General features: G+C 36.7%; 1 protein-coding gene across 1 annotated transcript; it reads left to right on the forward strand.

Moving 5' to 3' along the window:
- Positions 1–1185: 1185 nt before the first annotated feature.
- LOC128296662 (uncharacterized) lies at positions 1186–2129 on the forward strand. Its single transcript, XM_053032103.1, has 2 exons — positions 1186–1614; positions 1938–2129. The coding sequence occupies exons 1-2, from the start codon at positions 1186–1188 to the stop codon at positions 2127–2129; spliced, it is 621 nt and encodes a 206-aa protein (XP_052888063.1).
- Positions 2130–16759: the final 14630 nt, after the last annotated feature.

The following is a 16759-nucleotide window of genomic DNA, read 5'->3' on the forward strand; positions in this document are numbered from 1 at the left end:
GAGATTTCCGAGGCTTGAAAGAAGATTTGCTGTGTGAAGATTCTGACTGAAGGTCCGACGACGACCCTTGAGTACAAAGGGTGGTTTAGCAAGAGGATTAATGATAACATCCCTAGGCCAAGTTTGGGGGCTGCTTGATCGATGGAGGAGAGTTTACAAGTGATTCCATCAGAGTTAGAAGTCATAAAGTAAGAGTTCGAAAGGAAGAATTTGGAGCTTAGGAAAAAGATAGAGACGCTTGAGGAGGAGAAGATGTATCTAACCTTAGACGTCGACGTTCAAAAAATCAAGGTTGAAAAAGTGAGGAAGGAAAAGAGGAAGATTGAGGAAGACTGAGATGACTTAAAGACGCAATATAAGAGGATACAACTATCAATGAAGAGAGATAGATTGGGGAAGTCCTCAGAGCAGTGGCAACAAGAGGTTCAAGAAGAAAAAGCCAAAGCCGAGTATTAGGAGAAGAAGTTTCAAGAGATGCAGGCACAAAATCAGACCCTAGAGAAGGAGAATCAAGTATTAAAAGCTAAGGTGACTGAGTTGGGACGATCTATTCATCATTACCGAAGTCATAACTCTGCGGTCGAATTAAAGGTAAGTCTGAACAAGATTGAGGAAATGAAGCACAATATTGGAGGGTTGGAAGCAGCATTGCAGAATTGGGAACTACAAATTGAGCAGCTCGAGGCAAGAGAAGGATATTGGAAGGGAGAGCTTCACCATTTTCAAGATCAAGTCAGAGATAGGGACTATCTCATGGGAGAAGCCATAGTCCAGATTCGAGAGGTTGCTGATCATTTGCAAGACCTGGCAACGCAAGCCAATGTATTGAGTGCAAAGTATGAGTCAGTGTCAGATAGAGGTCGAGAGTTAGCTTTGTTATTGGATAGGGTTAAAACTCTGAGCCTGAGGGCGAAAGCATATTTGTAATTCATTTTGTGTAAAGATTTTTGTTTCTTAAATAACATTTTTTAAAAGAAACTGAATCAGAATCGATATTTTTTTGCATTCATGCATTTGCATCTCATCGCATCATATGCATTCCAATTTATAGAATGACCCTAATTAGTTAAAATTACAGAGAGAGAGAGTGTGTGAGAGAAAGAAAACCTGGAAGCAACACATCCTAAGGGAATACACACTAAAAAAAAGAATATGGATCAAAGACTTGAGCAGATCTAGAAAGAAATGCAAGAGCAATTGCAAGAACAATTGGCAAAAATCCAACAAGAGATGAAGGATCAAATGTTGGAGGCCCAAAGGAATATGATGGCTGAAATAGCTCAGTTGCTGAAAGGGGCAACGGATAAAGGAAAGGCCCTTATGACTATCACTGAAGAGGATAACGAGGATCATCATCCTGGTTTTACTCCACCTCATGTGCAAACTCAACCTGAGGCATATCCTCGAAGGCTGTCCATCAGAATAAGGCCTCAACATGGGCAAGTCGATGCTGGAATACCCATGAATTTTCAAACTAGCTTGGGATTTAACCCGGGAAATAACCCTACTAATCCAATCATCCCTGATTTAGATGTAGCTGAGAAAGAAGAGATGATACTCGAATCATCAAGGCAATTAGAGGAACGTTGTAAATGGTTAGAGGAGAAATTTAAGGTATTGGAAAACGCTGATAATCGTTAGGGAATTGACGCCAAAGACTTGAGTTTAGTCCCAGATTTGGTGTTTCCTCATAAGTTCAAGATGCCGAAATTTGAGAAGTACAATTGGACTACTTGCCCTGAGGCCCATATCACCATGTTCTGTAGACGGATGACTGGCTATGTAACAATGATCAATTATTGATCCATTGTTTTCAGGATAGTTTGGTTGGGGCAGCGGCCAGGTTGCAAAGATCAATTCTTTGAGACTTAGCGCAAGCCTTTATGCAACAATATAATCATGTGACTGACATGACTCCTGATAGAATCACTTTGCAGAACATGGAAAAGAAGCCTAATGAGAGCTGTAAGCAATATGCACAGAGGTGGAGGGAGGCTGCCATGCAAGTTCAACCACCGCTCTTGGAGAAAGAAACTACTATGCTATTCATTAACACTTTAAAGGCCCCATTCATTACTCATATGATTGGAAGTACCACCAAGAGCTTTGCTGATATAGTTATGGCATGAGAAATGATTAAGAACGCCATAAGGGGTGGCAAGATAGAGGGGGAAACTGCTAAAAGATTGGCCCCAAGAAGGAAAGATAATAAGGTGAACAATACGAATAGTTATAATTCGAAAGCGATTACGGTTAGTCAGCCCAGAGCAACTACAATTGGCAACAGGATTCTCAAAAGTACGGATCTGGTTCGAGATAGAATTCTGAAAAGGTCTCATTTACGCCTACCCCGGTGACATATCGGGAGCTTTATCAAAGTTTATTTAATGCGCATGCAATAGCTCCTTTTCATTTGAAACCACTACAACCCCCATATCCCAAATGGTATGATGCAAACGCCAAATGTGAATACCATGCAGGGATATCGGGGCATTCAATCGAAAATTACATTGGTTTTAAAAAAGCAGTGGAAAGACTAATCAAGATGGAGGTCGTAAAATTTGACGACGCCTCTAGTACAGAGAACCCGTTGCCAAACCATGGTGATCAAGGGGTAAACGTAATTGGGGAAACTGGTATGAGAAGGATTAAAGGGCGTGGCCGAGGTAAGAATGCCGATCAAAGTAATCTGGGAAGAAATGATGAAAGGAGAGATGATAATCTCTGAAGGAGGAAATAAAGGAACAAGGGACTACTGCGAGTTCCATGCAAAAGAGGGATACGAGATTCAGGAATGCGATGAGTTTAAAACTTTGGTACAAAGCCTTATGGATAATAAGGAGTTAGAATTTTATAAAGTTGGCTCAGATGAGGGACATGTATGCGCATTGGAAGGTGAACCAAAGAATCAAAGAATCAACCGGCTAAGGATCATTATTTCTATACCAAGGAATAATAAATTTGAGACACCAACAGCGTCGAAAGTCATTATTCACAAACCCGTTTCCTTTTCTTTTAAGGATAACAAGAGGGTACCCTGGAATTATGACTGCAATGTGACTATACCGGAGAGAGAAGATATAGCTAGTACTTCTAAGGGGGCTCAAGTTAAAGGATCTTACACACGTAGTGGGAAGCGTTATGATACAAAATGCATCAGAATTGAGCCTACGAAAGTGAAAGCCTTTGACGTTGAGAAGGAGAATAGGGCTGAGGTACTTGTTAATGAGCTAGTGAAGGAAGAAAAAGCTAGAGAGTTTCTAAAATTACTGAAACACAGTGAGTATAGCGTGGTTGAGCAATTGCGCAAACAACCAGCTTGTATATCAGTATTAGCTTTGCTTCTGAGTTCAAAGGTACATCGTGAGGCGTTAATTAAGATGCTCAACAAGACTTATGTTACTAATGATATATCCGTCAACAAGTTGGATCGATTGATTAGTAACATAAGTGCTGACAATTTCATTTATTTCAATGATGATGAAATCCCACCTGGTGGCATGGGGTCAGCTAAGGCTTTGCACATTACCACTCGCTGCAAAGGATATACATTGCCGAGTGTGCTTATTAATAATGGGTCAGCCTTAAATGTCATGCCATTGTCCACATTGAACAGATTACCCATAGACAGTTCTTACATGAAAACATGCTATAATGTAGTGAGAGCATTCGATGGCACGGAGAGAAAGGTCATAGGAAGAATTGATATTCCTTTAATGATTGGGCCAAACACGTATGAGGTGGAATTTTTAGTTATGGACATCAAGACCTCTTACAATTGCCTGTTGGGGAGGCCTTGGATACATTCGACAGGAGTGGTGCCCTCATCTTTGCACCAAAAATTAAAGTTAGTAGCAAACGGATGGCTGGTAACCATAAATGCGGAAGAAGACATCATAGCAACAGTTACCAGTGATGCACCCTATGTAGAGGCAAATGAGGAGGCCATTGAGTGTTCTTTTCGTTTCTTAGAATTCGTTAATACAACATTTATTTCAGAGGGGAATGAGGTGTCAGTGCCTAGGATATCCAGAACCAAAGGAATGGGTTTACAGATGACAATGGGGAAACGAGCCTTGCCAGGAAAAGGATTGGGAAGATATCTTCAATGAGGGATTCAAGTTCCAAAACTAAAGGAGAAGAGAGACCATTTTGGCTTGGGTTTCAGGCCAGATCACAAGTAGAGGAGGAAGGAAATAGAGAAGCGTCAAGAAAGAAGAAGGGCGCGTTTAAGTGGAAGAGAAGTAGAGTGGGAATTGATGACGTTCCCTCATATATCCCAAACCTTTATATCAGGAGGGATAATTCACCCTGAGAGAGGGTTGCTCGAAAAAGGAAGTTATCACATCAATGCTGTACATAATGAAAAGTCTGAACGAAGAAACCTTGAGGCATTCGCCCTTATGAACTGGGAAGCTCTTTAAACAATTGGATTGCAGAAGAACTTCCTATAGTTTTTAAAGACTTTTCAGAGTAATTTTTAGAACACTCTTGTTGCTCTAGAGCCTAGGAGTAATAAGATTTCGTTTGTAAAATAGGCTCATGTTTGGATATTTGCATTTCAATAAAACACAACTTTTGTTCGAGTGAATATTCTTCTATACATATCAATATTCTTTTGACCTTTTTCTTTTAATTTTTTCATTCATAATTCATAAATAAACATTCTTAAATTTCATTCATTCTTTGTACATTCTTTCGTATCCCGCAGGTCCCTAGATATCAATAACATGAGCACTGATACTATAAATCCTGAATTCTCTTTTAAGCGAGACATGTGTTTAGAAGAACCTCAGGATTTTGAAGATGACAGGGATTGTGATTTGTCTCCAGATCTGTTAAGAATGGTGAAACAAGAGGAGAAACAAATCTTACCCCGTGAGAAAGAGGCAATAGCGAATGTAGCCTTAGAGGAAGGAAAAAAGGTGAAAATTGGGACACACATTGCTAAGGAAATGAGATAAGGCCTTGTTGAGCTGCTACGTGAATTCAAAGATATCTTTGCCTGGTTATATCAGGATATGTCGGGGTTAAATACTGATATCGTGGTACATCATCTCCCCATAAGATAGGATTGCAAGCCAATCCAACAAAAATTGCTAAGAATGAGGCCTGATATTGTGTTGAAAATAAAAGATGAAGTCAAGAAACAGTTTGATGCTGGATTCCTACAAGAGGTTAAGTACTCAGAATGGGTGGCTAATATTGTACCTGTCCCTAAGAAGAATGGGAAGGTACGAATGTATGTTGATTACAGAGATTTGAATAAAGATGCATCATGAGGACATGGATAAAACCACCTTCATAACATTGCAGGGCACCTTTTGTTACAAGGTAATGCCCTTTGGGCTAAAGAATGCAGGAGCGACATACCAAAGGGCCATGGTGACCTTATTCCACGATATGATGCATAAGGAGATTAAGGTGTATGTTGATGATATGATTGCCAAATCTTGAACAGAGAAGGAGCATATTAGAGTCTTGAGAATGTTGTTCTTGAGGTTGAGGAAGTTTTAGTTGAAGCTTGATCCAGCTAAGTGCACGTTCGGAGCTTGCTCGGGGAAATTATTAGGCTTTGTGGTTAGCGAAAAAGGAATAAAGGTTGACCAAGACAAGGTTAGAGCCATACGAGAATTGCTTCTACCACGTACTCATAAGGAAGTTCGGGATTTTCTTAGAAGGTTGAATTATATCGCTCGGTTTATTTCACAATTAATCGATAAATGTGATCCTATATTTCGCTTCCTTAGAAAACAAAACCAAAGTACTTGGGATAAGGAATGCCAGAATGCTTTTGATAAAGTCAAACAATACTTGTTAAACACTCCAGTGTTATCTCTGCCCAGTCTAGATAGATCATTAATTCTGTACTTATCAGTGTTTAGCAGTTCTATGGGATGTGTGCTTGGTCAATATGACAAGTCGGGAAGAAAAGAAAAGGCGATATATTACCTCAGTAAGAAATTCACAGAGTGTGAGATGAGATATTCGCCAATTGAGAAGTTGTGTTGTGCTTTAATCTGGACGACTCAAAGGTTGAGGCAATATATGCTATATCATACGACTTGGCTGATTTCAAAACTTGATCCATTAAAATACATGATGGAGTCAACAGCTCTAAATGGAAGAATGGAAAGGTAGAAAATACTGCTTTTCAGAGTTTGATATAGTCTATGTGAGTAAAAAAGCTATAAAAGGAAGTACGATAGCAGAGTTTCTGGCTAGTAGAGCTCTAGAAGATTATGAACCATTGAGCTTTGATTTCCCTAATGAGGAGTTGATGTATGTGGCAACTACTGAAGAATATCCATGGAAGCTAAACTTTGACGACACATCCAATGCGGTAGGAAATGGAATTAGAGCAGTCTTGGTATCCCCAAATGGTGATCATTATCCATTTACATGTAAATTAGATTTTGACTGCACGAACAATATGGTCGAGTATGAAGCATGCATCATGGGGATTCGAGCGGCCAAAGAGCGAAAGATTAGAACCCTGAAAGTATATGGAGACTCTGCTTTGGTTATTTACCAGCTTAAGAGTGAATGGGAGACAAGGGACCCTAAATTGATTAATTATCGAAAGTTAGTTTTGGGGTTACTTGAGGAGTTTGATAACATCACCTTCAATTATCTCCCACGAGACGAAAATCAGATGGCAGATGCTTTAGCAACATTGGCTTCTATGATTAAAGCAAATAAAAAAGAGGATGTGAGACCAATTCAGATGACTATTTCTGAGGTTTCAGCTCATTGTTGTAACATCGAAGAATAAGAAAAGGATGACCATATTTGGTATCAAGATATATTACGGTATGTGAGAAATCGTGAATATCCTGAGTAGGCAACTGAGAATGACAAAAGAACTTTGAGGAGGTTAGCCTGTGAATATGTACTAGATGGGGACATCATTTATAAAAGAAGGAAAGATCAGGTACTTTTGAGATGCCTCGACGCTGTAGAAGCTAGACAAATCTTGAAAGAAGTACATGAATGTGTTTGTGGGACGCATGCTAATGGCTTTACAATGGCAAGGCAAATCATGAGGTGTGGATACTATTGGTCTACTAAGGAAGGAGATTGTATCAGCTTGCTAAAAAATGTCATAAATGCCAGATATATGGGGACAAGATTCATGTACCACCTTCACCCCTACATGTTATGACTTCTCCATTGCCCTTTTTCCATGTGGGGTACGGATGTCATTGGGCCAATATCACCACAAGCTTCGAATGGGCATCGTTTCATTTTCGTGGTCATTGACTACTTTACGAAATGGGTAGAGGCAGCTTCATATGCTAGTGTTACCAAGTCGGCAGTAAGTCGATTCTTGAAAAAGGAAATTATTTATCGGTATGGAATGCCTGAGAGGATTATATCAGACAATGCATTGAACTTGAATAACAGCATGATTGTGGAAGTTTGCAGCCAATTCAAGATCAAACATCATAATTCATCTCCATATCGCCCAAAAATGAATGGGGAAGTGGAAGTTTCCAACAAAAACATCAAGAAGATAGTAGGGAAAATGACTGAGACCTACAGAGATTGGCATGAGAAATTACCATTTGCACTCTTAGCCTATCGAACGTCTGTCAGAACCTCTACTGGGGCAACTCCTTTCTCGTTGGTTTATGGGATGGAGGCAGTGTTACCTATTAAAGTGGAAATATCTTCTCTTCAAATTTTGTCCGAGATAAAGTTGGATGAAGCAGAATGGATTCAATCGCGGTATGACCAATTGAACTTGATTGAAGAAAAAAAGGCTAAGGGCTATTCGTCATGGCCAGATGTATCAGAAGCGAATGATACGAGCTTATGACAAGAAAGTTCGTCCAAGAGAATTTCACGAATGAGACCTTGTACTGAAAAAGATTCTTCCCATATAGAGAGACTTTAGAGGAAAGTGGATGCCAAATTGGGAAGGGCCGTATGTTGTGAAGAAGGCTTTCTCTGGTGGTGCACTAATTTTGACAGAAATAGATGGGAAGAGTTTACCCAATCCAGTGAATTTAAACTCAGTCAAGAGGTACTTTGTCTAAAAGAGAAGGGAAGCCAAGGTGAAAACCCACAAAGGGCGCTTTGAGACTTCTAAATAAAAAATAAAAAAATGGAGAGGCCAAGGTGAAAACCCACAAAGGGTGCCTTAAGACCAAAGGGGTTTTGAGTTGAAAACCCGAAAGGGCAGCTCAAACTTTGAAAAGCATGCAACAACCTTGATATCCCGGATTCGACAAGAAGCAGAGTGCGTTACATACTGGGGCATCAACAAAGTACTTTGGATCTTCTAAACACATGTTAAACTCAAAACAGTCTTCATGGAGTTTGTATACAGAAGCCCAAGCTGTGATATGTAGGGCATCTGATTTTTTGTCCTGGTTACTATCTTTGGATTCTTTTTCTTCTCAAATATATGTTTTCAGATTAATTTCCTTTTGTATTTTTGATAATTTATTTAACTATTCTCAAGATCAAATTATTCGTTTTCCATTATTCGTAAAGCGTGTTACATTGAAATAATGATTAATGAACTAAATATTTTTTTACAAACGAAGTTTTGCATATTGCTCTAAAAGTCTCTAGATAATACGAGAAACTGAAACTGAACAATTGTTTGAAGAATTCCCATAAATGAGGTTCGGAGGAACTCGAGAAAATTTCTTCTTTAGTTCAAAGGTTGATTGGACAATTCAAATGATTCAATCCTAGGAGAGGATCATCTCTGGCAAGTCGTAACATTCGAAGAAAGGTGCAATAGGAAAATTTTGACTCAAAGCATACGAGCAGAGTATGATTGATACTTCGAGAAAAATAATGATGAAACTTTGAGGGATGAATGAGTAAAGACATCCGAATATGAGTCATTTCCATAACATTTTGCATCATAATATGTCTAATTATGAGCATTTGACTCATTTTGATCATGGCATCCTATTCATTAGGCATGAGCACATATGCATTCTATAGGTTATGTCCTTTAGGGGACAATGTAGATAGCAAATTTGACATCTCTGTATTGACAGGGAACAAATCGAAGATGACAGATTTGGCGTCTCCGTATTAGATGGGGAGCAGATTGAAAATGATAGATTTGGCGTCTCTGTATTAGATGGGGAGCAGATCGAAGATAGTAGATCTGACATTCGTGTGAAGTAGATCGAAGATGGCAGATTTGGCGTCTATGTATTAGACGGAGGAGTAGATCGAACATACTAGATCTGGCATTCGTGTGTTTACATCGAAGCAGATCGAAGATGACAGATTTGGCGTCTCTGTATTAGACGAAGAGCAGATCAAAGATAGCAGATCTGACATTCGTGTGTTTACATCGAAGCAGATCGAAAATGATAGATTTGATGTCTCTATATTAGACGGGGAGCAAATCGAAGATAGCAGATCTGATATTCGTATGTTTACATCGAAGTAGATCGAAAATGAAAGATTTGGCGTCTCTGTATTAGACGGGGAGCAGATCGAAGATAGCAGAACTGACATTCGTATGTTTACATCAAAGCAGATCGAAGATAGCAGATTTGGCATCTCTGTATTTGACGGGGAGCAGATCAAGGATATTAACATGGCGTCTCTGAGTTTGCAAGGAGCAAATTGAAGACCAGGAAGTTAGGATTTATAAGACTGGGAAAATTTGGTCTTTTTATAGTCTTTGCTCTATTCCTGTTACACAGTAATGAGCAAAGAGGGGCAACTGTAATAGCCCAAATTTGCCCGGCCCAGAATATACACAAAAAAATAAAAAAACAAAAAATAATAAAAGTCCTTTATAATCCATTTACAAAACCCAAATTGCTAGCCTATTTACATAGCCCAATTGAAGCACTACTTATGACCCATTTACAAATCACGCCGGTAGCTCATATTTGAACCTCATTACACTTAAAACCCTTTAGCCCAAACTAGACCCAAATCAGTGAGGCCCAAGAAGGCCCAATGCCTAAACTGAATCAGGAAACCCTAGGGTTTCCAGAAGCTTCGCGCCGCAAACACTCCAAACGTCACGCCCCTTTGTCTCGCGCCATTTCAGTGACCCCTCATCGACGCCTCCATCGGCGCCATGACTACACCTCTGTATCATGCCGTAATCGGTGCACGAATCAACGCCAGCGCACTCATCGCTGTGATATCCTCGCTAGTACCTGCAAAAAGGGAAAGAAACAGCAGAGACAATACAAATATAACAAGAAATAAAATCGAGTAATGTAAATATATTTTATGTTCAGTGGCTATAAAAACCCGAATCGAAACGATGTAAGGGAAGTTTTTTTGGACAGACATATATACAATAAAAATACAACAGTTTATCAAAGAAACAGAGGTGATTTTTTTTTTTACCTTTTCTTCTTGTTATAAATTATACAAATGTCACTAAAATAAAAGGAAAGGAGATTTATCGTTGGATTTGCGCTAAAAATCGAAGCTTTTCAGCTTCCGGTCGCCGTGTTCGGTGGGGTCGACGACGGCGCGTGGACGCGTGTGCCCGATGACCGGAGCTTGGCCTGTCGAAGGCCGGAGCCCGGAGGGTTTCTTCTCTTCCCCTTTTCAGAGGATTTTTTTTGTTTTTTTTAAAAAACCTAGAGCTAAAATGAATTTTCAAGTTTTTTTTTTTGTATTTATAAACGACCTGTACGACGTCGTTTTGGGATGACCGTTTAGTGACCAAAACGGTGTCGTTTCAAGGCTGAGGATCTGCGTGTTGACCCGTGACCCGGGAAGGATCTGTGTGTTTTTGTTTAAAGGGCTAATTGCCCAATTGGTCCTTCCGAATTTTAAATATTTATAATTTCATTTTATTTTTATTATATTTTGGGCCGGACCTTTTATTATTGTTTTAATTTAGTCCTAGCTGCTATAATAAAGCCTATTTTGGGAACGACGCCGTTTTAGGATTAGGGCCAAATTGCCCAGTGAGTCCCTTAGATTTTAGCGTGCATTTCAATTAGGTCCAATTTTTTTTATTTTATTTAAAATTAATCCTAGATTTTTTATTTAAATTCAATTTTAATCCTTTTTATATATATTTAATTCATTTTTAAAATTTTTTATAAATTATTTATTTTATAGACATTAGTTATACAGGTAAAAATAGTATATATATTATTTTTCATATTATTTATATTCTATTATATATTTTATTTATAAATTTTATTATATATTATATATATTATCCCTTACGTTATTTTTATTTTATTATATAATATTTTATTATTTATTATTTATTAATTATGTATAATTTTAAAATTTGTAAATTATTTTGTATATTATTATTAAAATTTAGTATATAACACTCTAAAATTTACTATAAAATGTTGTTCCTATTATATATAATATTATTTTTATAAAATATATATTAAATTATTACATCATATAGTATATCTTTATATATTAACCATTTTAATAATTTCTCCTTTATTATTTATCTACTGTTTTAAATATATTTTTAAATACCTCATTTAATTTTAATTGTATTTAGTTTTTTTATTTTTCTTTTTTGACCTTTTTTATATGATTATAATTTGTTTATTGTTTTTTATTGCCAGTATGTTGATTTATTTCATAAACTATTTATTATTTTTATGGTTTTTATATTTGCATGAAAATTGATTATTTATGTTGTTATTTTAAGTTATATTTGCATGAAATATTATTGTATAGATTATGTAATTTATATTGTTATATTCATTATTTTCTATTTTGTATTTTGCATGAAATGATAATCACTACAAGAAAATAGACTTTTAATGGCTCTTTTTTAGTCTTTAGCGGCGCTTTTTAAAACGCCGTAAATAACGTCGCTATAGGTAACGCCACAAAAATTTGTGGCGTTTATTGAAAAAAACGCCGCTAAAAGTCATGGCTTTTAGCTACGTTTGTTAAAAAGGCGCCGCTAAAAGTGATAGCTTTAGCGGCGTTTGTTTAAAAAGCGCCGCTAAAAGTCATGGCTTTTAGCGGCGCTTTTCCCACAAACGCCGCTAATTTTGACAGATTTGCAATATTTTTTTCACCAATATCCAGCCCTTCCTGCATTAAAATCCAACCAAATACAACAAATATAGTATAAAATGCTGCCAAAAACAGCAAATTTAGCATAAAAAATACAACCAAAAACATTAATTCTAAATGATACTTCAAATTTAACTAAAGATATATGATTTAACTAATAAATAAAGTATAATTTAAAATACTCTTACAATAATGTTAAACGTGACAAAATTAAAAACATTCTTACAATGACAAAACATTAGTCTAAGATGGCGGCTTTTGCGATTGCTGAAACATCTGCATCATCTGCTGAAGCTGTAGCTGGAGGTCATCGTACTTTTTGCTCTGCTCTACTACCATCGCTCGTGCCTCTGCCTCTCTCACTGCTGCGGCTGCCTCCCTCTCTGCTGCCTCCGCTCTAAGTTGTTGCTGGAGTTCTTCATATTTTCGTTGAACCTCGGCAATTTGCTCAACCGCGTTCGCTTGCATCTGAGCTATCTGGTCTCTTAGCCTCTGAACTTCAGCTTGAGCTTGACTTTAGGAAGGCATGTATTGCTGGGAGCCGGATCCAAAATATTAGGTCGGGGTAACACTAGATCCTTGAAATCAAACCCGACCGTAGCTTTCAGGACCCAAAACTTCAGTGATAATTCTGTTATCAATGTTCTCAAGATTAACAGAACTATCAGTCGAAGCAATCGCTTCATATTCCGCCTTCTTCTCCTTTAGTTTCTCCTAAAAAATCAATTAAAGAGTTAGAAATGAAATATATAATAAAAAGTAATGCAACATAACTTAATATTATTTAAAACTACTAATGATGAATTGAATTAAACAAATTATAATTAAAGATTATAAATATTTAGAATAAATCAAATATTATTAAGTAAATATACCATAATTTCTCCGACTTGGATGTCATAGGAGATCCATCTTTCTTCCTATCGTAATCTCAAAAAGTCAAGGCGTCCAACTTTTGTCGGATTTGACTTCCTACAATATAGTAGTAAAAGTATTATTTAATAATAGAAAGTTATTAATATTTGAAAGAATTAATAAATTCATAATACCTCGGCCTCAGCTACAGAAGCAAAACTTCTCGACCCTACCGTGAGCGTGAATTTTTGTTTTTACCTGCTGCTTGTTCCAACTCGCTCATGGTTCTACATAATAAAATTATTATTACGTATATAGTAAACACTATATATAAGAGTTTGGAAATACACAATACCTCTCCTTTCTTTGAATTCCAAAATCTAACCGCATCTTCCCATTGATACCTTAGCATTCTCGGCGAGACATTTCTCAATTTTTCCTCGAGGCTTATGTCTTTCTTAAAATATTGTTACTTTAAAGTGCTTTTATTGTCTCTCCATCTTTTACCTAATGCCTTCTTGATATAATCATTGGAGACTTCTAAAGCAAATCTCTCCTAAAAAAACACAAGTTTAGAATGTAAATATAAATGAAACTTAAACCAAAGTATTATAAATTACATTCACATTTTGTTACCTTAATATTAGCGAGAGCCTGATTTTTGTTGCTATCAGGCATGTGATGCCATGATTCGTAGTTGATGGGCAACATATTTGCATTTCGTGTTAAAATGCAAAAATAGCCTGCTAAAAGTCGAGCTTCTGATCCAACAGTGACCATGAGTATTTCTACTTACTTTAACACGCTCGACAGGATCTAAGTCGATAAATCTCTAAGCAACAGACGTCCTTGAACTCTGCAAGCGTCCCACCACTTTCAGCTAAAAATGATATACTATTATTATATTAAAATTGACAAATAATTCAATAACAAAAGTCAACACATGTAAAATGAACATAACATTACTTTGAAATTCTTTAGGCTCATCAAGTTTCTCCAAAGACATTCAAGATCCAACAAGCTGTCTCATTGTTCACTATTTCCTTCTTACGAATTTGGAGTATTCTAGACAATACTTAAATCTCGTAATCTTCTTCTACGCATTTTCCCGCAATACACATAAAATAGTTAAAGTTTTAGTAACAAATTACAACAATAGTAGTACATATAAAATAGTTAAATTATATAACATGACAAAGATTAAAATTATAAAATTACATATAATTAAAAATCGTAAAATCTTACTACATCATTATTCGTAAATATCTTCATCCACATCATGTCGAACCCATTGATATTGTGTACTAGTACTAGGGATATTTTCATCTAAGTTTTGTTCTGGAAAAGGTAATGTTTCTGATCTTTCGACGATGTCATCTCTACTTCCATTACCCATGTTAAACAAGTCTCTAGGGGTGTTCCGGAGTACAACATACCAACCCTCATCAGTTGGATCTTTCGAATAAAAAACTTGTTTCACTTGAGAGGAAAATACATATGGCTCATCCATCAATTGTTGTCCAGTGTGAATCAAGCGAGAGAAATTCAACATTGTAAAACCAAATTGATCTTCTTTAATTCCTTGAGCAGTATTAACATCAGCCCAATCACATCAAAATAAGAAAACTTTCCATCTGCCATAGTAATCCAACTCAATAATGTCAGTAAGAAGTCCGTAATACTCCACATCACCCTCAACCGGATTACTGTCCCTAGCACTAGCATAACTTGTAATTGAAGAATTAACAACAACTCCACAATTTTGAGTTCTTCTCATTCTCTCACGATACTTTGTATGAAATCTGTATCCATTGATGAGGAAGGCACTATATCTTTTTATTACTGTGTTTGGACCTTGGGAAAGCCATTTAACTTCGTCATTGACGTCTTTTCCACTCCAAACCTATTGAATCGAAAGTAAATTGAATAATTAACTAAATTTCGCGATTATATGTAACTTATTAACTTTAGTTACATACCGTTTGACTTAACCATTCATGAAAAGATTCTATGAATAACTTATTAATCTCTCGATGTTGCAATCTTCGAGAGCGTGCACGAGATCTCAAAATTTGTTTGTACTCACTATGTTAAAAACAAGTGTAATTGGTTAGAAGATAAACAAATCAAAACGACGAATATGTGAGGAAATTTTAGAACTTACTTGCGTAACGGTTCAACTAAATCATGGTGAAAAAGTACATATCAATGTGCTTGTATCCACGATATATCATCTAATTCTGCAATTTCAACTTTGCCGATTGGTTCTCCATAACTTTGGAATAAATAAGTTTCAGCCAAGTTATGATCATTGAGCCCAGCATTTCTATTTGGTCTATTCAATCGTGTTTCAACATCTTCTAAATATCTAGAACAGAATATCATGCACTCCTCTGCCAAGTGGCCTTCAGCAATTGATCCTTCTGGATAACGCTTATTGCGACAATAAGATTTCAATTTGCTTAGGAACCTAAACACGATATACAATATTTATCAAAAGTTGTAACTAAATGTATAAATGCGAATAAATAAATACTTGACAAATAAATTAGCACCTTTCTATAGGATACATCCATCGATAAAAAATCGATCCACCAAGTATTACTTTGTGAGGGAGATGGATTACCAAGTGCACCATAATAGTGAAGAAGGAATGTGGAAAGATCTTTTCCAAATTGCATAAAGTCAAAGCATCTTGATCCTGTACTTTCTTAAGTTCTTCAACATCCAAAACTTTTCCACAAATAGCTTTCATTATATTGGATAGTTCAATTATACAGGACGTCACATTTTTTAACATGCAGCACCGTAAAGCAACTGGGAGTAAATCTTGCATCAAGATGTGGTAATCATGTGATTTTAATGAATATAATCTTCGATCTTTAAGACTCACACATCGAGATATATTTGACGTATACGCATCTGGGACCTTTATATCCTTCAACACCATACAAAACACCTCTTTCTCTTCTTTTGATATTGAAAAAATAGAAGGCGGCAACCGATATTTCCCATTCGGAAGTACTTGAGGATGAAGATCACGCTGAATTCTCATGTCAACTAAATTAAGTCGACTCTGAAGATTATCTTTTGACTTTCCATCGACATTCAAAATTGTCCCAATTATGTTTTCGCAGACATTCTTCTCAATATGCATGACATCAAGATTGTAGCGTAAAATGTTATGCTCCCAATAAGGCAACTAAAAAAAATACTTCTTTTTTTCCACAAGTCTGCCTCATTAGGATCATCCTCTTCATCAGATTCATCATCAGATTCATCCCTCGATCTTCTCTTTGATTGCGTGTTAGGTGGTTGATTCATCTTCCCATAACTGAAGTTTATATCTTTTAACATAAACAAGATTTCAGATCCAACGGTCTGCTCAGGAGCTCCTCTGTACTCTTTAGTACCGTCAAATAGAGTCATCTGAAATCTAAATTTATGATTTCCATCTAACCACTGATGATGGCCCATGTAAGAGAACTTCTTCCCATTGTACAACCACTTCGAACAAGTTTGCGCAGCACAACAAGGACAAACATAACGTCTTTTAGTACTCTAACCCAATAAATTAGCATAAGCCGGGAAATCATTAATTGTCCATAATAAAGCTGCACGTAAATAAAAGCTCTCCTTTCTTAATACATCATATGTCTCAACACCTGACCATAATTATTTTAACTCTTCAATAAGTGGCTGCAAATAGATGTCAATATCATTTCCGGGACCTTTCTCTCCAGGAATAATCATTAATAAAATAAACGAATATTGCTTCATGCAAATCCATGGAGGCAAATTGTAAGGAACAAGCACCACAGGCCAAGTACTGTACGAAGTACTCATGATTTTAAATGGATTAAAGCCGTCAGTTGCTAGCCCAAGC

The sequence above is a fragment of the Gossypium arboreum genome, chromosome 8, assembly GCF_025698485.1.
Source record: "Gossypium arboreum isolate Shixiya-1 chromosome 8, ASM2569848v2, whole genome shotgun sequence".
Lineage (NCBI taxonomy): Eukaryota > Viridiplantae > Streptophyta > Magnoliopsida > Malvales > Malvaceae > Gossypium > Gossypium arboreum.